The sequence below is a fragment of the Lissotriton vulgaris genome, chromosome 5, assembly GCF_964263255.1.
Source record: "Lissotriton vulgaris chromosome 5, aLisVul1.2, whole genome shotgun sequence".
Taxonomy (NCBI): Eukaryota; Metazoa; Chordata; class Amphibia; order Caudata; family Salamandridae; genus Lissotriton; species Lissotriton vulgaris.
In genome coordinates, this window is record NC_141693.1 from 624,123,458 (window position 1) to 624,146,671 (window position 23,214).

At 42.5% G+C, this 23,214-nt stretch overlaps 1 protein-coding gene across 1 annotated transcript in view; it reads right to left on the reverse strand.

Moving 5' to 3' along the window:
- Window positions 1-23,214, reverse strand: part of CDHR1 (cadherin related family member 1) — a 553,828-nt gene that overhangs the window by 354,619 nt on the left and 175,995 nt on the right. Inside the window, exon 5 of the mRNA XM_086920154.1 lies at window positions 20,165-20,254. Within this exon, the coding sequence (XP_086776280.1) occupies window positions 20,165-20,254 (90 nt within the window). The remainder of the gene's footprint in view (window positions 1-20,164; window positions 20,255-23,214) is intronic.

Sequence of the window (23,214 nt, forward strand, 5' to 3'; positions counted from 1 at the left end):
GTTTTTGATTATTTTAATCTGTTGTACCCACAATTTAACTCTAAACTGCACCGTTCGAAAAAACTAAAAGCTATTTTGACTTACTTGCACACTGTCGCAATCTGCCTCAGTGTTTGATATTTCCTGCCTTCGGCAGTCGCGCACTCTGGTCGGCTCTCAGCTAATCAGCACGTAGCCCGGGTGGATCTGGTTGAGCTCCTGTGGCATTAAATGGAAGCCACTGCAAGGACGCGCAGCGGACACGCGCAGCAAGCCCTCCGCTGGCGTGCCGAAGGCGTGCCAAAGGCAAGCCCGTCTGGGCCAGTCCGCACCAGAACATCGCCAGGAGCCAGGGACCTTGTCCCTCTCAAATCTTATTAGAGGCAGCTATACCGGCAAGGACTTGCAGGCCTTAAGTATGAAAGGCCCCTGTGGGAATCATAGCTGGGATCCTGGGAATTGCCCCTCGTTCTCTGAATAATTTAGACCACTTCACTTGAAGCACGCTACAACCTATGGTCCTGGGGGGCTGAGCTAAACATCACGCTGAGGTATTAGATCTCTTACAAGAACACTCTCACCTGAGATCCTGTTCTTAATGGAAACATGGCTCTGTGATTCCTCTGTGGCCATCCCAGCAGTTGCTCTTCCTACAGGCTATGCTACACGCAGCTTAAATAGATCTAGAGGAAGAGGGGGCGGCATTGCGATTATCTACAAATCTGTATACTCATGCAGTTTGTCGCCATTTGTGCTTCCTGATTGCGAGAGTGCAACATTTAAAATCTCACTGAGTGCTAACTTCACCTTCTCTGGTCTGCTTATCTATCGACCTCCTGGCCCTTCTGACTTTTTGCGAGAAGCCCTCTTAAACTTGGTCTTAACACTGGCTCTACAGACGGCCAACTTCAACATTATAGGCGACATGAACCTCAATTTAGAATCACAAGAATCTTCGGAGATCATTAGCTTCCTAGGATACCTGGCAGCCTGTCAGCTGATTCAACTGACGCCCAGTGCGACACATAGAGCAGTTCATCTCCTTGACCCTATCCTCTCGAATTTAGAGCTACTGGAAGTTTTGCCACCACTCCCTAGGATCCGGACTGACCACTTTCTCATTTCAATGCGGCTATCAAAAGCAGGACATAAATCTCCGCCTAATCAACATCCTTCCCTAAAACGACCCTGGCATAAACTGAACCAAGTAGACCCTCACAGCCCTGAATGCAAAGCCTCTGGGTAAAGCCACAAACATGGACGAGGCTAACGCGGCTTTCCAAAGGTGGATAAGTCAAGACTTAGATACATGTATTCCCCTTAAACTCACACACTCGAAAAGCACGCGGGCCAATGCTTAGTTTAATGAAGACCTTATCCTAGCTAAGAAAAATTGTAAAGTTCTGGAAAGAGCTTGGAGGAGATCATATGACCCCCCAGGCCAAAGTACTATATAGAGCGGCCATTAAATCCTACCATAAGCTGGTACGTAAATCCAGAACAGCTCACAACTCTGGCTTGACCAATACCAGCACCAATCGTAACAAAACTATCTTTTCTCTATTGAAAGAACTGACTTCGGTGCCAGGGTAATTAGGCAAGACTATCTACTCCAACAAACACTGTGAAGACCTGGCAACCTTCTTTCTGAAGAAGGTTGAAGATATTTATCATAAGTTTGACCATGGTATACCTTCCAGAGCTTAAGGGAAAAACACTCACACTGGCTCAGAGATTGTCACTCTTGTTTCTCTCCCCCCCATTTCCCTGAGGGAATTTGAGAGACTAGTAATTAAAATTAATCCGGATCCCCAGATGATCCTCTTAAACCAGAAGCCTTCAGGAAAACTCAACAAGGTTTCCTGCCTGAATGTCTGGAGCTACTCAATCTCTCCCTCTCGACCGTGACGGTGCCTAAAGCCTGGAAACACGCAAAAGTGGTCCCTCTTCTCAAGAAACCTACACTTGATGTGTCTAAATCAGAGAATTACCGCCCAATCTCACTACTCCCTTTCCTCTGGAAAATTCTGTAAGCACATGTGAATTCCATCTTAACACAGTTTCTAGACTCAAATCATATACTGGACTGCTCCCAGAATGGGTTTCAACCAAGATATAGCACCGAGTCAGCCTTACTGGCTGTGGTCGAACAACTCAAATCTGCGCTAGATGCCGGCAGCACATCTGCATTGGTGCTGCTGGATCTAAGCGCGGCATTTGACACGGTGTCTCATGAAATCCTGCTCTTTCGTTTGGAAGAAGCAGGTATTGGGAATTGAAGCCTTAGAATGCTTTTCCCACTTTCTGAGCGACTGGACCTTCCAAGTGACCTCTCCTTCTTTCTCGTCCCAAGTCCATTCTCTTCACTGTGGGGTCCCTCAAGGTTCTGCATTGAGCCCTACACTCTTTAATATATATATGAGCCCCCTGGTACGGATGGCCAATGCACGAGGAATATCCCTGGTGTCATACACTGATGACACCCAGCTGGTGATTGCCTTGTCTAATGACACTGAGCAGGATAAATTAAAATTTAAAGAAGATATTACGGCAGTTGCAGAATGGATGACAGCAAATTTCCTGCAATTAAATTCCACCAAATCGGAGATTCTTCTGGTTGGCAAAGAGTCTCATCTCTGGATGAATGATTGGTGGCCTCGAGCGCTAGGTAACCCCCCTGACCCCAAACCTGCGGTGTAAACCCTAGGCTTTCTAATGGATACAAATCTTAAATTTTGAAACACATGCTAAGTCAGTAGCCGGGAAATGCTTTGGACTACTGCGCGGCCTAAGACCAATCTGGGCCTCTTTGATGCCCAAACACGCCAACTGATTATCCAAGCCTCTATACTGGCCCGTCTGGACTACTGCAATGTGCTTCTGCTCGTCTCTAACAAATCTGTGCTTGGTAGACTGCAGAGGGTCCAGAATGCGGCAGCACGTATTATTTTTGCCCTTCATAAATTCAGCCATGCGTCTAATCTCCTCCGCCGTCTACACTGTCTCCCGCTGACACAGCGTATAAACTTTAAGACGCTTTGTATCATGCATAAGATACTAACAGGCAGTGCACCGGACATTCTAGTGGCCTCTGCACTAGGTACACCCCCTCATGTGCCCTACGTTTGGCAAACCAGAGTCTTGCCTGTTTCCCTCACATTCGCAGAGCAAGATCCGGCGGTCGCTCCTTCAGACGCCTGGCCCCTACTCTCTGGAACTCTCTCCCCCTTCACATCCGTAGCATTCCTCACCATCAGGTTTTCAGACGTCTCGTGAAGACGTGGCTCTTCTCCCAGGCCTGATCCTCCTCGTCCGTCCTGTTCCGGTCCTGCCCCTAGAAGTTTTCCTCTGTTCTACTCCCTGCTTGGTCTGGTTTCAGCGCTGGGACGCCTCTTTGCCGAGGCAGCCATGCGCTTTATAAATATTCTAATCTAATCTGATCTAATGTGGACCGTCAATCAGAAGAATTAGAGTGTGGACATTAACTACTGTTTTATTCCATGTATTCAAATCCTAATTAGGTAAAGTGAAGGTGGGTAAACTGAACAAGAAGTAGATGAGGATAGATTGCAGGTGAGCGAGGCAGAAAGATGGGGAGACTTGTGTAAATAGCTCTACGGATAACACCCTGCATTTCCTTAAGCATAAATAATGAATTGCGTAGGCACCTGTAGCATATGTGCTATAAAACTGGTTATGATCATTAGTGAAAATAAAAGGTTCTACTGAATACAACATAGAAATAAAGAAAGGGAGCAATCTCAATTGAGAGATGGTGATAAAAAAAATAATAACGAGAAATAAAAGAAGAGATTCATGTAGTACAAAGTAGATTAAAATGCATGAAGAGGTGACGAGTTATTGAGGGAAAGTTGGTGATGGAGAAGAATAGGAGATAGAGAGCAACGTAAAGATAGCACATGCAAAGAAAATCTTAATCACAATATTTAGCAAAAAAAATTATGGGACAATGAACCACATAGAACCCCTACACACACATTTAGATATAAGCTTGTCAAAGGGCCAAAGTTGGAAAATATTGTTAGCCTGAATTGTTTTGCTTCAGTTTGACAGGCAGTTCTGTGCCTTAAACTCCCACAAATTGTTGAAGAAAGTAATCCATAGAGCAAATATAAGAGTGCTCTACTTGATAGGTGTACCTCCCACTTGGAATTTGTTTGGGGGAAATAATTTTGTTTTAATTTGCATGACTGGAACAAACATAATATTATTTTTTCAAAGGATCTGGGTTCTAAACATTGACAACTAATAAATATCCATGTACTTGGTGGAATGGAAGCAGCTAGAATTCTAGGAGGGATATTTGATGACACTTTACCATTTGAAAACTATATCAGTAACATGGCCGGAACCTGTTTTGCACTCCTTAAATCTCTCCATAAAATATTTCCTCAGATTCCAATTCTAGCATGTAAAGCAATTGTGCTTACCCTTATATTACCATGGCTTGTCTTTGCCCACTATCTTTACCTAGGTACACAGACAAAATATCGAGTTTTAAATTTCGATATACAATTATATCGAAGTTTAAATATCGAAGGGACATAATATATAAGGTAAGTAATATCGACACTTTTAATATCGATAATAGTAATATCGAAGTTTTAAATATCGATGTCAGTAATATCGAAGTAAATAATTTCGATGTTACTAATATCGATTTTTAAATAAATTTAGTGTATATTATATAGTATTTATTATGTTTTATCATGTATTTTTAATGTAATTTAATTGAATGTTGTGTTTTAGTACTGTAGCGGGTTGTGGGTTTATAAGGGAATAGGATGGGAAGTAATTTAATTATGTTAAATTAATTATTAATTAGTAGGGATTATGAATTAATTAATTGAGAATTATTTTTAATTAATTTTCATTATTGATTAATTGATAAATATGTTCTGTAGCGGGTTATGGGTTTATAGGGGAATAGGGTGGGAAGTAATTTAATTATGTTAAATTAATTATTAATTAGTAGGAATTATTAATTAATTAATTGAGAATCATTTTTAAATAATTTTAATTAATTGATTAATTGATAAATATGTTCTGTAGCGGGTTATGCGTTTATAGGGGAATTGGGTGGGAAGTAATTTAATTAGGTTAAATTAATTATTAATTAGTAGGATTTATTAATTAATTAATTGAGAAATGTATTAATTAATTTTAATTAATTGATTAATTGATAAATATGTTCTGTAGCGGGTTATGGGTTTATAGGGGAATAGGGTGGGAAGTAATTTCATTATGTTGAATTAATTATTAATTAGTAGGAAGTATACATTAATTTTTATTAATTGTTAATTAATTTTAATTAATTGGTAATTAAATGTAAATAATTCATTAATTGATAAATGTGTTCTGTTGCGGGTTGTGTGTTTATAGGGGAATATGGTGGGAAATATTTTAAAAGTAATTAAGTAATAATGAAATAAAAATCATTGTTAAGTTAATTTTATAATTGTTAATTATTTGATAATTGGTAATTAAATATTATAAAGTGGTATTTTTTAATGATTATGTTTGGTTACATATATTTAGCTAATCATGTTTTTAATAATTATGTATATGTATTGTAAATGGTTTATATTTTTTTAATAGTTCATATTTGTATTATTAAAAAAAGTAATTTTTTTTAAGTATGTCTTTTTAACCCCTACGCTATCCAACACTTTCCCTACCGTTGCACTCTCTGGAGTAGAAATAGTAATTGTTATCACTATGCTATCCAACACTTTCCCTACTGTTGCACTCTCTGGAGTTGGAATAGTAATTGTTACCCCTATGCTATCCAACACTTTCCCTACTGTTGCACTCTCTGGAGTGGGAATAGTAATTTTTACCCCTACGCTATCCAACACTTTCCCTACTGTTGCACTCTCTGGAGTTGGAATAGTAATTGTTACCCCTACGCTATCCAACACTTTCCCTACTGTTGCAATCTCTGGAGTTGGAATAGTAATTTTTACCCCTACGCTATCCAACACTTTGCCTACTGTTGCACTCTCTGGAGTTGGAATAGTAATTGTTACCCCTACGCTATCCAACACTTTCCTTACTGTTGCACTCTCTGGAGTGGGAATAGTAATTTTTACCCCTACGCTATCCAACACTTTCCCTACTGTTGCACTCTCTGGAGTTGGAATAGTAATTTTTACCCCTACGCTATCCAACAGTTTCCCTACTGTTGCACTCTCTGGAGTGGGAATAGTAATTGTTACCCCTACGCTATCCAACACTTTCCCTACTGTTGCACTCTCTGGAGTGGGAATAGTAATTTTTACCCCTACGCTATCCAACACTTTCCCTACTGTTGCACTCTCTGGAGTTGGAATAGTAATTGTTACCCCTAAGCTACCCAACGCTTTCCCTACTGTTGCACTCTCTGGAGTTGGAATAGTAATTGTTACCCCTACGCTATCCAACTCTTTCCCTACTGTTGCCCTCTCTGGAGTTTGAATAGTAATTTTTACCCCTACGCTATCCAACAGTTTCCCTACTGTTGCACTCTCTGGAGTGTGAATAGTAATTGTTACCCCTACGCTATCCAACACTTTCCCTACTGTTGCACTCTCTGGAGTGGGAATAGTAATTTTTACCCCTACGCTATCCAAAACTTTTCCCTACTGTTGCACTCTCTGGAGTTGGAATAGTAATTGTTACCCCTACGCTATCCAACACTTTCCCTACTGTTGCACTCTCTGGAGTTGGAATAGTAATTGTTACCCCTACGCTATCCAACACTTTCCCTACTGTTGCCCTCTCTGGAGTTGGAATAGTAATTTATAACCCGACGCTATCCAACACTTTCCCTACTGTTGCACTCTCTGGAGTGGGAATAGTAATTGTTACCCCTACGCTATCCAACACTTTCCCCGCTGTTGCACTCTCTGGAGTTGGAATAGTAATTGTTACCCCTACGCTATCCAACACTTTCCCTACTGTTGCACTCTCTGGAGTGGGAATAGTAATTTTTACCCCTACGCTATCCAACACTTTCCCTACTGTTGCACTCTCTGGAGTTGGAATAGTAATTGTTACCCCTACGCTATCCAACACTTTCCCTACTGATGCACTCTCTGGAGTTGGAATAGTAATTGTTACCCCTATGCTATCCAACACTTTCCCTACTGTTGCACTCTCTGGAGTTGGAATAGTCATTTTTAACCCTACGCTATCCAACACTTTCCCTATTGTTGCACTCTCTGGAGTGGGAATAGTAATTGTTACCCCTACGCTATCCAACACTTTCCCTACTGTTGCACTCTCTGGAGTTGGAATAGTAATTGTTACCCCTACGCTATCCAACACTTTCCCTACTGTTGCACTCTCTGGAGTTGGAATAGTAATTTTTAACCCTACGCTATCCAACACTTTCCCTACTGTCGCACTCTCTGGAGTGGGTATAGTAATGTTTACTCATAGGCTATCTAAAATGTATTTTGCTTTTTTATTAGTTTTATGTTGTTATTAATTGTTATTTATATGATTATTTAATGTATGTAAATGTATTAGTAATTTATTATTTTTTATTTGTTTATAAGTTATGAAAATAATTAATTTAGAGTTATTAATAATGAAAAATGTATAATGTATTATATATTTATTAATATTATTTTGTATTAAATTATGTGTTAATTTTAACTATTATAGTACATTTTTAAATATGTTTATTACATTTATAAGTATTATTTTATTAATATTACATTTTTATTTTATTTAAAAAAAAAGATATTTTACAAAAAACGATATTTTTGTCATTCTATATATTTTTTTCGATATATTTGTACTTACCTTGTTAGGGATAGGAAATCGATATTTTTGGCATCGATATTTTTGTTCCGATATTTTTGTATATCGATAATTTCGTAATCGATATTTTGTCAGACATTCCTTTACCTAGGCTTTTTCAGCATAGGCTAAACATTCTTCAAATAGTCCAAAATACTGAAACAAGATTGATTTTAAAAAATATCCAGATTTAATTTTATTTCTCCTTCTCTAGCCTCACACCACTGGCTTCCTTTGACAAAATGTATCATGTTCAAATCTTTATGAGTTGTCCAAAACGCTCTTCATGCCAAATTTCCAGACTATATAAATCATTATTTCACCAGATTCATATCTGCACAAAAACTTTGCCAAGAAGCTTTCTAGCTTGTTAGCATTCTTAAGGTCAGGTTGGCTAGAAGGGGAGGCAGAACCTTTAACTACCTGTCTGCTTTGGAATTTTTTTGCATTAATTATATGCAATTAATCCCTCACTTTAGTTGGGAAAAATACCAAAACATGACTTTTCTAACTTAAGTTATAATATTGTAACTGTCTTATATTTGTTTTATTCACTCAGTCAAAAGCATTATTTTTGTGCATTTCTGGTTGTTCATGTTCAGTGCAGAGGTGGCTACATCAGACAGAATAACCTGTACAACATGTTTAAATCAGTATAGGCCCCATAATATCATCCGAAAATTTGCACCTTTGTACAAGGTACACATTCCTAGTATATTCGCCAGGGGCTGCACACCTTCATTACACATCTTCTGCAGATCACGACAATGGGTATTTGCTACATAAAACTCGCACCAGTTTCCTCTATGCATATGGCAGCAGAGAGGAGAAGTTGTATAACAATGTATTAATAGAGCTATGAGTTCTCTGTTTTATATGCACAGAAAGGTTCAAGGTGGTCCCACTTAGAATTTTGTTCAATCTATGGATTGGATGTTCAATTCTAATAGCACTAGCTTTGGCAATTCACTCTGGAAGGTTGATGAAATAAGTATTGTTCATCTAGGTGATATTGATGAATTGAGTCTTTGGGGAATTGGCTCCATAAATGATTAACTTTCTGCTAATAATATCAATAATAATCACAGTAACAATAATACTAATTGATATGTGTATTACGATTATGATTACAGTTACTAATATTGTGATATTATCATTAGTAGTATTATTATTACCATCATTCTTTTTAATAATATTAATATTATTAATGAACACTAATGGGTGCCACCAACCCTGTTTTCCCTAGTCTTGCTTGGGAATATGTCCTCCGTGAACATGTAGTCTGGACTTTCCAAAGAAGATTGATATCTAAGGAGTTCTCCACAATTCACTCTGAGACAAAATTAACTGAGGATGTGAGTTTTCTGTACATCTTTAGAATATGGTAGTACAGCATCATGGCTGGGTTTGATAAGACCAAGAGAAGACTGAATTAGAAAGAAATGTAAAAAATGTTTTTATGAAGCCACGTCTGACAGAGAAAGCCGTTGACAGCAGGGCATGCTTATTTAAAGCACTGGTGAAAGATACATGCTTTTGACTGCTTTCCAGTGCCTAGAAGCATTCTTTCTCATGTAGGAAGCAAGAAGGTCTAGAGCCTTGTTCCTTAAAAGAGAAAGTTCATCCACCCCAGCAGTATTTCCAGAACACACAGAAATTAGTGTGTAAACTAGATCTGTCTATAGAATGGATTCTTAATGTAGAAGGATCTTGAGCAATGACTTTGCAGGTGAATTTTGAAAATACCTTTTTGTTCTGTGGAAATAAGATTAAGCTCCTTAAGAACTGGGCAAATATGGTTAGAACAATCGGGACCACAGGTCATTGTTACAGTGACGAATTACAATTGTTAATCCTGCAAGAGCCCAGATTATAGATGCTGAAGTACACCAGAAATTAAAGAGTTATCGGATGACTCCACCAGGAAAGATTACACTGCAATTGATTGTATTTCGTGACAGAATTGTAAGATAGTTCCATTGTGGATGTGTGAAATGAAGACAAAGTGAGCAATTTAGACCAGGGTGGGTGATCTGTTATGCTGCCAGGTTGGTGTCTGTTCTTGCTCCCACCTTTCCAGCAAAAAAGTACTCATGAGTGATGCTCACCTAACTGGTGGTGATCTTTTAGAGAAAAGTGGCAGGAAAAATTGGAAGGGCTGCCCTAAACAGGGTGAAGGTCTGAAGCACTAATAGCAGTAGTTCTGCGACAGACCCGATGCCGCTTTTGGGGTGGGGGAGTTGGAACTGCATGTTTGGTGGAACAGGAGCCCTGTTGATTTATAATAAGGCTCCCACTCGATCATAAGGATTGGTCAGTGGTCACACATGAACACAAGTGTATCTACTTATGGGATTTGAGTTTAAGGGATGGTGTGATTGGCTGCCACAATTTGAAGACAGCATACAAAGAAGACGCACTACCTGTGTTTTGCTTGTCTTTTGCATTAAAACAAGCTAAATTTATATTACCCAATTGTAAAACTGTGTGGGCCAGTATTGGAAAAAGAGGTATTCAGCTCAGGATGCAGGTCTGGTTTGTTTACCCACATGTAAACCTTGTAGTTAAACCCCTTAGAAAGTATGGTACTAGTCCTAAATATACAATGAAATACATCAAGAGAAGGGAGGACAAATCATTGTTTTAGTCATTTCTGTAGTATGATGACTGGAAACATTATAATAAGTTAATTATATTTATTGCAGTGAGTAGGGTTGTGTTGCCAATCATATCAAGAGCAGCAGACAGGCCCTAAAGAACCAGGAAGTCATATGGCTTTCAGGAGCCCTTAGAAGGTGCCCCACCATATTTAGAGATTCCCTCGTGCATTTCAGGGCTCTCTTTGTTGTGAAATGAGCCACTGCCTCGGTGACCCCATACACAGCAATAACGTTTGTACAGTGGGCACCATGTTTAAAGAGAAAAGAAACTCCCAAATCAGTACTTTGTTTATTTCTGATAAATATGACCCTGATGTGCAAGGAGCTTTTTCTTCCATGTGCAGGCTTTTAATGCTTTCCATATCCATTTTGTCCATGCTTTGCATGGTGGACACAGGCAGAAAAAGTGAGTGATAGAAGTCCTGTCCTCAGAAAGGTTAGATAACCATTACAATGTAACAGCAGTTCTGTAAAGGAGACACAGCTGGGTCAAGTGTTGCCTTCAGCAAATCTAGCAATTGCTCCACAGGTCTGTAGCCCAGCTGTTTTCTCTGACTGTCAATAGAGTGAGGAAACTGTGGATTTACCATGGCAGGATGACAGCCATGACATTCCTCCCACTCTGCTAGCGTTTAAATAAGGCACCTTGCCATTTTATTGTGTATGAACTGGAGTCCTCCTTCTTGCCTCTGTTTAGGGCCAAGAAAGTGCATCCATAAAGGAATCCTAATTTAAGGGTCACAGGGTAGCTTATTTGGTCTCACAGGGAAAACAAATTTACATGAATACATATATTTCAATTAATATAGCCACAAGGGTGATGTTTGAGAGCAGACAGCAGTTGGCAAGGGTTGAAGTATCTTGTGTAGGTACCCTGAATTGTTAAGATTTCTGTGAGGCAATTCTCCAGTCGGAGGGAGGAGTTCACTTTGTAATGTATTTTTGTTGTAAATTCTTTTCAACAACTCAGTTCACTAGAACCACATAACCGATACAGCATTGCCAGCTTCCCCACAGTATGCCCCAGCATGTACATTGACCTAGAATGTACATCAAGTTTGCCCCCCCCCCCATGAATTCAGCCAGGATAAATAGAGAAAGAATGAGAAAGAGACTAGATGCACGTTAAGGACCCATAGCCAAGTCCTACGTTAAGAAAGGTAAAAGTGTTTTTTTCCGGGGTCCTCATCTACTAGTGTACTTGTTTGTCAGCCCCATGATCTGTATACAGCCTCCTCAGCTATCGCGCAATAGTTCATGCCTCTCAGCCTCTCCCTAAATGGGGAGGGGGGTGCACTTGCAGCTCTGATGCTTGGCTATATTTCATATGGCTAACACACATCCTATGCCCACCAGGGTGTGCTGTCCCATGACCCCATCCCAACTGGAGCATACTCCAAGGATTGCCCCGTTGGCATTAACTATACAATGGTATCTGAATAGGGGTATGCTTTTTATGCAACCATGGGAAGGCAATTGAACGGAAGGGAAGGGTGAAAAGAAAGGAAATAGGTAAGGGAAAGGGTATTGGTATGAGTAAGGGTAAGGGTAAAGGTAAAGGTAAGAGTAAGGGGAAGGGAAAGGAATAGGGGATTGGTAAAGGGAAGGGAAATTGGAATGGAAATGGAACGGTAAAGGGAAAAGGGAAAGTGAAAGAGGAAGGCATTTAAACAGCGGAGATCCCGGCAGAGAGCGGGGACGACTTACCTGTCACGCCGACACCGCCAGGAGTCACGAGAGGGGCCAGGACAAAACGCCGCCACCGCCAGGAGTCACAACAAGCTAAGCATCGCGCCGCCGCCCCGGGACTACATTACCCGGCAGGCTTAGCGGCGCGCGCAAATCACACGGGACCAGAGCGCCCGAAGGCGCATTTAAACAGCGGAGATCCCGGCAGAGAGCGGGGACAACTTACCTGTCACGCTAACACTGCCAGGAGTCACGAGAGGGGCCAGGACCAAAAGCCGCCACCGCCAGGAGTCACAACAAGCTAAGCATCGCGCTGCCGCCCCGGGACTACATTACCCGGCAGGCTTAGCGGCGCGCGCAAATCAAACGGGACCTGAGCGCCCGAAGGCGCATTTAAACAGCGGAGATCCCGGCAGAGAGCGGGGACAACTTACCTGTCACGCTGACACCGCCAGGAGTCACGAGAGGGGCCAGGACCAAACGCCACCACCGCCAGGAGTCACAACAAGCTAAGCATCGCGCTGCCGCCCCGGGACTACATTACCCGGCAGGCTTAGCGGCGCGCGCAAATCACACAGGACCAGAGCGCCCGAAGGTGCATTTAAACAGTGGAGATCCCGGCAGAGAGCGGGGACAACTTACCTGTCACGCCGACACCGCCAGGAGTCACAAGAGGGGCCAGGAACAAACGCCGCCACCGCCAGGAGTCACAACAAGCTAAGCATCGCGCTGCCGCCCGGGACTACATTACCCAGCAGGCTTAGCGGCGGGCACAAATCACATGGGACCAGAGCGCCAGAAGGCGCATTTAAACAGTGGAGATCCCGGCAGAGAGCGGGGACGACTAACCTGTCACGCCGACACCGCCAGGAGTCACGAGAGGGGCCAGGACCAAACGCCGCCACCACCAGGAGTCACAACAAGCTAAGCATACCACGGGACCAGAGCGCCCGAAGGCGCATTTAAACAGCGGAGAACCCCGCGTCGCGGGACGCCGGGCGAAGGCCGGGCCAAGGGCGGGCCCGTTTAAGCCCGTTCAAGATCGAGCAAGGACGGGACGGGCCAGACCACTAACATCTCCAGTACAGGCACAAGGTTAGTGTCAAATCAGATTATCTTTTGTGTGGTCCATATGGTTGGGAGGGCTAGTAATCTTACATCAGTGACCATGGCGACGCCACCAGAGGCAGCCCTTAATGGTAGAAGGTCTACAGGAGGCTCTCTATTGGGAACACTGGACAATTTCTTGATTAGGGTATCGTCAGCCCTTGCCAAGGATATAGAACTTACGGAAAAAGGACTATCCTTGGACACCCTACTTGATAAGCGTTCGTCTTTGGGGAATTTGGCAACAGCTAGATCACTGTTACCTCGGCTGGAAGATACCCAGGGAACACTCCCTCCCTCGGGGGTGGTGGATGTTAATTCTTCACCCCACCCAGATCTTACGGACGAGCTAAACATGTCTTCATCTATGTCATTACTCCCCCATCCTGGTGCTCGAAGAGTCCCCTCACCTAACATCAAAACCCGCTCAGCCTGTAATGCAAAATCAGGCCCAGCACAGATAGAGGGGAGGTTGTTAGCTAAAAGAAAACGTCCCGGTCCATCCATACAAGCTGAGGGTAGGAAAGCAAAGTGCCCAAAGAAGTCTGCTCCAAAGGAGGTGGAAGTAGTAACGTCATCTGGTAGCCAAACTCAGACTGTACCACCTAATATTGAAGGTCATGGAGGGTTACAGGTGCCTGCAAGGAATGAGCCACATCTTGACCTAGGCCAACCGTTTTGGAAAAAAACTGGAGGGAACTATTAAAAAGCTATGCAACCCAATATAGGATCGGTTGGAGTCTATTGAAAATAGACTGGTGTGTCTGGAACTTTCATTATCAACAGTCCAGAAACAGGTTGGATCACGGTGTAGTGTTCCAAACCTGCAACGGAAATCACCAATAGCCCAAAACCCACCAGATTCTTCCAATTCTGGGGAAACGAATGAGGGAGCCAGAGTCCCTGAGGCAGCTAACACGGTGACTTCTCTGGCACCACTGCCACCTACACTGCCTGATACTAGGAGCATAGTGGGGACGGAGCAAGGGCCTCTTGTTACAGAGAATAGACCAACAGTACATTTGTCAAATCCATCTTTGGGGCCTGTAACAAGTACCGTGGGGCCTGTAACAAGACCTGTGGCTACCCTACCGACTATTGATCTCCCACCTGAATCAGCACCGTATGTGGTCATATTAGTGGGAGTACCTCCAGTAGCTCAGGGCAAACGAGAATCTTACCGGGAGTTGAAAAATAAGTCTGTCTTTTGGCTCAATAAGCATCGCCCATTACCACCGAACATTCTTTCTGAAATTCTGTTTGCAAGGAGAGTGAACTGGTTGGGAAGGAGCCCTAAGTCTTCTGAAGGGGACTGTGTCATTATTAACTTCAAAGACTGGAGAAGTGTAAACTACATTTGTAGCTGGCCACGATCTGATCAGTCACCTCAGATACAAACTTTCCCCCTATCATATTTCTATGGCCCAAGTGTACCCATTGGAAGGAATGCTTTTAGATCGGTAGAGCAACATAATATATACCCTTTGGGCAATTTAAGGCTGTTCAATAAGTTTGAGGCTTTGTCGGGGTTGGGTGAGTGTAAATGACGCTATATGCCCCAAAATATTGCTTCAAGTGATGTGTCTCCAGGTATAGGTGAGGATGGGTGTGGAAAGTGGGCAGCTGAAGTGACTGTCAGTGATGGTAGATGCATAGAGAAAGGTGCCTGCAGGTGTGTCATGACAGGTACTGGAAATATAGTTGAGACTTTAGGAGTGGGAGGATTGTCTATGCCGAACAAGGAATTCCAAGCACCAGTGAGTTCTCCTGTATCCGGAAATTTAGTCTGTGAGCATGCTGTGGTGGTATGTCGGACATCGTTCATTTCATGGAATGTGGCTGGTGTGGGGACCAAACTAAACTCACCTGCCTGGATGGAATTTATCGATAAATTTGACATCTGTCTGCTCCATGATACTTGGGCGATTGATCCTATGTTTAAAGAGGGTTATCTAAATTTTTATGTCCTCGCAGTTAAAAGCCACCCAGGTAGCCCTAACGGGGGCCTAGTTATCTGGGTTAGGCAAAGTCTTAACTGCTATAGCCACTTACTCCCTGGGTCAAATTGCGATATTCTTACTGTAAGGCTTACCTTCCCTCTGAATTTGAAAATTGACATTTTTAATGTCTATGCTAGGGGTCTCCCAGGAGGAAAAAAATCAGAGGTGGTAGTTGCCCTGGATACAATGCTTCAGGAAACCCCTGGAAATGTACTACCAATAATAGCAGGTGATTTTAATACCACTTTCGAGCCATTGGGCCCCGATGATACCCACCTGACGGATGAAGAGGATAGCAGATGGGGAGTTCCCCAGCTAGACACCAACCCTATAAATAAGTGGACCGAGGCTGCAATTCAACTGAAAGGCCTATGTATGGGTCATCAGTTGAGGGCAGCTAATGGCCGCACACCTTCGGATAGAATGGGCAAAGTAACTTTTGATAATGGCATTAGAGCAAGCTGCATAGACTATCTACTTGTTCCTCTCAAGCTGTGGTACACCCTTCTTGACATGGAGGTAGTGGACCGCTTCGAGAGTGACCATAACCCCATCTCCGCGGTGTTTAATTTGGGTTTAAAGATGGTGGATGAAACGAGTAGGGGTCCCTTTAAGTCGAACCTAGTTTTAGCTAATGATGAGCGACGCTTAAAGTGGTGTCAGGTGGTTGAACATCAGGATATCATTACAGAAATTGAGGAGGGATTGGAAGGTGTCCTGGCAACTATGGAGGTTGAATCTAATGATGGGCTCCCGTATAGAGCTTTTATGGAGGCCCATGATATTTATTTTACTAGTCTGAAAAGTTACTTCTGTAAGACTCGTAAAGGAAAAAGTGTGCAAATTCGAAGAACTGAGAGTTGAGATGATGGCTCCTGTCGTAAAACTAGGGGGGAGCTATCTAAAGCACTAAAATCAAAGGACCCAAGTGAAGTAAAGGTGGCTAGAGCCAACTATAGGCACAAACTGTTTGTTGCTAAAAAAGCAGGGGAAGAGTCTAGTTGGCAGGACCTTAAAGAAGCTTGTAAAGCCAAAAACACAAAAGCTTTTTGGGACTTCTTTAAATGGGGCAGGGATCGACAACATGAGTCACCCCAAAATAATGTAGCCAAAGCGCATGGGTTGAGTACTTTAAACCACTATACGCCGCTAATGAAGCAGGAGGTATAGAGGGAACACGGGTCCACATTTTCTACAATGAAGTAGTATTTACAGTAAGAGATGTGGACAGAGCGTTAGATCTGGTGACCACGGGCCGCGCACCTGGAATGGATTGTGTCCCAGCCGATTTGTTTTTACACAATAAGGGAAGATGGCGATTGTATATCATGCATTTGGCAAATGCCATCGCCCAGGGGATAGAAGTCACATTTTCATGGAAATGCGCGGAAATAGTTCCGGTGTTTAAGAAAGGGGACAAGTCGTTAGCAGGTAATTACCGGCCCATCAGCTTAATCGACTCTGTCCAAAAAATCATGGGACGGCTGGTTTTGGGAGAAATCCAGACGTGGATGGATGATAATAACATCTTGAGTCACCTCCAGGCTGGGTTTAGACCCAAGACCAGCACTATAGACCAGGTTTTCCGATTCATTATTTTATTTTGGCGCACTGTGGTTTTGGACAAATGTACTCTTTACGCCGTCTTCGTAGATTTAAGGGTGGCTTTTGACTTGGTGCCCCGCAATAAATTGTGGCAAGTGCTGGAGGAATTAGGGATGCCCCCTGAGCTGCTGAGTTTGGTCGTCCGGTTACATGAGGGTACGTTTGCTCGGGTACGGTGGGGGGGCCAGGGAGATGTTATGGAACCCTTCCCCTTTGGGCGAGGGGTGAGGCAGGGTTGCGTCATGGCGCCTACCCTGTTCTCACTCTTTGTGAACGGGGTAGCGAGTTTTCTCTCCCTGGTACCGACCGATGCCCCTGTGATGTGCGGTGAGCGAGTCCCGATCCTCATGTTCGCGGACAACACCTTATTAATTTCAAAAACTCCTAGTGGCCTGCAGCGTGCTCTTAAGCGCTTTGAGGACTTTTGCCTAGAACGGGGTTTGGAAATAAATATAACCAAAACCAAGTATATGGTCCTTACTGACCGTAAATCTACTGGGTGTACCAAACCCTATAGAGGGAGGATATACATGAACAATGCCCCGCTTGAACAGGTTGAAGCTTTTACCTACCTGGGGGTTACCCTTCAGAAAGATCTGGGTTGGACTAGCCAACTAGAACTAGCAGTCCTTAAGCATCGCCAGTAAGCAGGTATCCTTCTTAAAAGGTTTAAATCTTCTGTAACAAAACCCATTAGCCCACTGCTAGAAATATATGGGATGAAGGTACTTAGTTCGGCTCTTTATGGAGCTGAACTATGGGGTTTTGAAAAATAGGGAGCCTGACACAAGCAGAAAATGAATTCCTAAGAAAAGCGACTAGCGTCCCGATAAGTACCCCGTTGCTACCTTTAATGTGGGATCTAGGGAAAAAACCTGTCCAAGATCTTGCTTTCCTGCGCCCACTTTTGTACTGGCGCAGGATATGGACCACAGAAGAGCTTCAGCACTATGCAGAGGGCCTAAAAGAAATAATAGCTAAAGATTCCTCCCAAAAAATTCGTTGGCTAATGGCCATTAAGTCTCTGCTAATTAGTATAGGGATGAGGGAACTTTGGGATGAGCCGTCTAAAGCGGTTTTTCCCTCTAAAAAAGATTTAAAGACAAAATATTGGGAGATGGTTACATCAAATGCTAGAATGAAGGGCCTCTCCCTGCACCTTACAGGTCGCTTCCTTGATTTTATTTTCAATCTAGAGTAGGCTCCCTTCCAACAAGGTCATTCACAGCTAAATGGGTAGGTGAAAATCATCATGACAAATGCCCGAGGTGTATAGAACAGGAGTCAATAAGTCATCTCCTTTTTTTCTGTCCTCTCTATGTGGCCCCTAGAAAGATGTGGATAAAACCAACATGTAAATTAATAGGTATCCGCCGACATTGAGGAGGCGCTACGAATCTTGTGTACAGACCCCAATCCCCCAATTGCCATAGCAGTGGCAAAATATTTAAAATGGGCATGGATAATCCGGGTAAGAGCTCTATCAAATTAGATTGAGAATACCATCTAAACTGTTTATTTATATTGTAAATGCTGGGATGTAGCTCGGACATGAGCCTTGCTATATTGCACCTGACCCACACAACTGATGAGTTTTATACATTTTAAGGATGTGTTTTTAGCTACGTGATATTCGGCAACTGTCCCTGGTGTTTAATTCTTTTTTAAATACATTTATTGTATGATCTTTTAATGATGTTTTAATTATTGGAAAATTTGATTTTATGTCTCACTTTTATGACTTAATTGTCGAATAAAGTTTATTTGAATTTGAAAGAGGAAGGGAAAGTGATTGTGGAAAGGGGAAGGGAAAAAGAAAAAGAACTGGAGGAGAAAGATCAAAGAGGAGGCAAGCTTCTGGGTGTTCGGTCACCTTCTGCAGAGAGTGGAAATGTTCTCTCGCAAAATGGTTGAGGAGTTTGTCTTGTCACGGGCTGGAGTGAATCCATTATCAGAGTGGGCAAGGGGAGGGAAGACCCCCAATTCAAGCAGGGGTATAAGGGATGGAGCTTCTCCTGATAGTGCAGAAGCAAGTAATAGTTACTTGCTGCCTGCACTTCGTTCACACATGCAGAAATGTAGACTTTCTACATCTCTGTATGTGTTAATGGTCCTCAAGCGAGTACTCCTGAGAAAGATACTTTCCAAGTAGTGCCTATGACATTCTTTGAAACTTCCTAGAAAATCAGAAATATACACACACCTAGGCATAAACCTTTAAGTGTCATTTTTCGATGTCCCTTTCCCAGTTTTGTGAATCAGGCCAGTAGGGAGCTGTCTCTGAAACAGTGACAGAGCTATGGTGATCACACCCAAACAGCTAATAATGGAAGAAAGACAGAGAGCTAGAGAGAGAGAGAAAAGAGAGAGCCACAATCAATGAAGGAAGGCTGTAGGAAAGGAAGTAATCGGATAGAAAATGTTAAAGTAAAAATGAGAGTGAACAGCCATTCCTACATGATGAAGGAATACATCAAAACTATGGGCATATTTATACTATGTTAGCATACGACAGTGCCACAAGCTTTCTCCTTGCGCTGCACTACATCAAAGGAAAAGGGCAGGAATGCACCCTATCTACAAGATACGGTGCATTTCTGTCCTTTATGCCAGTGCCAGCCCACAAAATGCGGCAGAGGCAGGCAAGCACAGGCACCCTTGCATCAAATGGACACAGTCCTGCACAAAAACAATCAAAGGAGGCGTTTTCCTCTTTCCATGTGGGCTGAAGAATGCAGCACGTGTACAAAGAGGAAACAAATGAAGAAATGTAAACATTTCTTCTCATTACACCTGCTCTGGAAAGGCACTAGTTCTGGCACTGCCCCAGATTTACGCTATGTTGTAAATATGGGGTAGGGCCAAAAACCATGACTGTTGCATGGGAACACCCTCAGCAACACCCATGGAACACCTCTTCCACGCAGAGTAAGGCATTGCCTTACTCCATATTTACAAGGGCACGAAAAGCCACGCAGGGTGGGTTTGCGTGGCTTTGTAAATATGGGCCTTCACACTGCGCCCCTGTGGTGTCACAAAAGTGACGCACAGGCAACTTAAAAGTGCTGCAGGGGCATTGTAAATATGCCCCGATGTTTCTTTAAATAAAGCTTTTGAATATTTTCTGGATTAAAGAAAGTAAACATTACTAACAATAGAAGGTACAGAACATTTAAGAGAATTATTTGTTGTTCAAGTGCTTTGCTATGTGACATAATTCATTGACCATCAATTTGCCTCAAAACATATTTCCAAACCACACAACAATATTATTTTTAGCCCGAATAATAGACTGCAATAAGGGGCTGCACTCACCTCCAGGACACTAACGATGTAAGGCGTGTTGATAAACTCCGGGCTCTCGTCATTAGCATCCGTTACAAGAATTCTCACTTTTTCAGCAACCTGAAATGTAAACACAATGGTGGGAGACTGACGGTAGGAACTGGAACACAACAGTAGACAAAACCATGCACTTCAATCTGCAACAGCCCAATGTTGACCTACCTATAGGGTGTATAATAAAGTAACATAGTTATCCATTAAAATAAAGCAGCACTTCCCACCATTATTGATCGTTATGGTTTGATTTTTGGTTCGGCATATAGTTAAAGTGCATTTTCACCATGCATTTTGCAATGCATAAAACAATGTTGCACTGAAGATCCAACTACTGGTGGCCTCGTAATTAGGACTGATAATATTGTACATAATATTACCAGCACAGGGAGTCATTAACACATTGTTACTGGCCATTACTAGTTTTGACATCTGGAACGGAGAAGATCATGCCGAATTTAGCGTCTCCTCATTGATTTCAACGTTTTACCCAAATTCTGACTGGTTCAAATGAAAAAAAACAGTAGGCAGAACTTTGCCCAAAAAATATTGCAGCCCTTGCAAACCTGTTTCTGCTGAAAAAAGAGTTATCCAGACAAAAACTAGGCCTGGGCGGCGCTGGAAGGGGAAACATTGTTTACATCGCCTGCGATACATCTCATGCTATTACAACTCAGTTGTTACAACGACCACGTTGTTACATCGCAAATTATTACAACGCAAGTAGTTACAACGACTTGCTGTAGGGGGGAGAAGGTGTTGGAATAGTAAATTATACTATTCCAACATCCGGCGCCCCTACAGCAAGTCGTTGTAACAACTTGTGTTGTAATGGTATGCAATGTATCGAATGCGTTGTAATGTGGCCTAATCAGCTCGCAGAGTTCTGCTCTGCAGAATGGGCAAAAGCCTCCACAAGACTCTGTGGAATTCTGTGACTGGGCGGAGCTGCTCAAGGCGCCCATTCGTGCTACGTTTTTGAAGCTCGGCAACGTGACATACATTCTCAGGCTCAAAATTACACACAAACTGCCCCACTAGGAGAAAATCTGCGGTCACTGGTGTTCTCTTGCGCTCGCTGTCTTAAAAAAAAAAGGCACCAGATGTTGCATGTGCGACCTAAAGCTATACTAGCATTTGGTAAGCCTTGTGGGTGCTTGCGGGATGTCGGCCAGTCTTGCTGGTGCTCGCAGGTGGCCAGCAAATCGCGCCGGCAATCACGAGTGCTCGGCAAGACTCGTTGCGCTAGTCCAGCGTGTGCAAAAACCCAGCTCCCGGGCAAAAAACGAAAATAAATTCTGCTATAAGGCGGAATGTGGAATTTAACGGGAACTCTGTATTTTCCATGGAGTTCCCGAATTCCACAAATTGCACAAGTGGAGCGGAACCCTACGCCCAGGCCTGCTAAAGACAGGATTGAGGGCTCATTTTATTGGGGTACTGCATGGTCTTTGTTACTTTGTGGCAATTATAATATCATGTATTCCATTGTTTCTAACACACTTGTTATCCATTGCCAAGAAGTAGTATGGCTCATTGTTAGTAGAACAACTATGTGCCTGCACACCTGCTAGCCATGGGCAATTTTCTATAGCAACTTTTGCTTCCCAAATGCTGCTATAGAGAAACACAACCAGCAGCTAGACACAATAACAAAGGAATCCAATCTTGGGAATCTCTTCCTAAGACACTTGCTCACTTTCTCTCTTCATCCTATATATATCCTGCTTGTGGGCTTCTTCACCCTTAAATCCATGTAGCTCCATAACTTAGGGGACACTTTTCTAGCCTCGGGTTTCCGTAAATTCAATCTACCGTAGATGGTACGGTGCAACTGAAGTCAAGTATAGAGCCATCATTTTTTATTAGTAATTACTGTCTAAAAGTGGTCTTTCGTCCTTGGAGAAAATGTAATTTCTCTAGTGGTTTGGAGCACTAAGGATCTGTTTTTAATGATTATTTTTTCATATCAAGCAATAATGAACAGCCAAACAGTTAACACGTTTTGACCTTTACAACACTGAGCATTTTTCACTTCTAAACAGCATGAAGGCAGCAATCAGACGCCCAGGAAGTGTTTTCTCACTATAATTTGTTCCCAAGGAATCTTCATTGTAACCTAAGAACAGCAGGGTTAGATTCAAAGAAATCATGCTAATATTGTGCTTCCCTAATTTTATAGTAAACATCATTGTTAGGTAGAGAGGCAGACGGTCCAGCTTTATTCTAAATGAAGTGATAAAAGGTTGCTGAGGTCGAAAGGGTAATCACTTTGAGGGATAAAGGTAATCCCCTGCGAGGTAAGCGACCACAGCCAGGCTCGATCAGAAGAGTGCCGACGTGACCTTTATTAACTGTCCCTAGTAAAGATGTTCGCAAGCAGGGTCACAACACAGCACTACAAGTTACATTGATCAGCTATTTATTTTAGACAGGTAGCATTTAGAGCTTTTCCTTGATATAAGAATTAATGTCAAAGTTATTTTATGTATTATTTGAAACAGAAGAACATTCACGCGTTCCTTTTGTGGAATGACATGACATGACGTGTATTTGCGAATAGTTGTCTGGCTTGCTGCTAGTCTCTTTATAAACTCCTGTTTTATTTATGTGAATACGCAAATTAGAGTGGTCAATTTGGCTCACTGGCACTCACAGTTCTACACAGTCATAGAACAACAGGTGATTGCCCAGGATCAGACACTTGCGAGGAACTTTGACAGTCAGGATTAGAAATGTGGGGCCAAATGTATCCAGCTAAATCGCAATTTAGCAGTGTGCAATGTATCACACAAAAACCAACTCGCAAAATAAGGAATAGCAAACTGTGCGATTCCTATTTTGCGAATGCATTTAAGGAATCGCAAATTGCGATTCCTTAAATGCAATGTAAGAAGCACAAAAAAAGTGTGGTTTGGCCTTAAGGAATCACAAACTACCACCAGCTTCAAGTTGGTGGTAATTTGCGGTTTTCTTTAAAAAAGCCCTTTTTTGATTTTTTTAAAGTGCCATATGTCACACATACA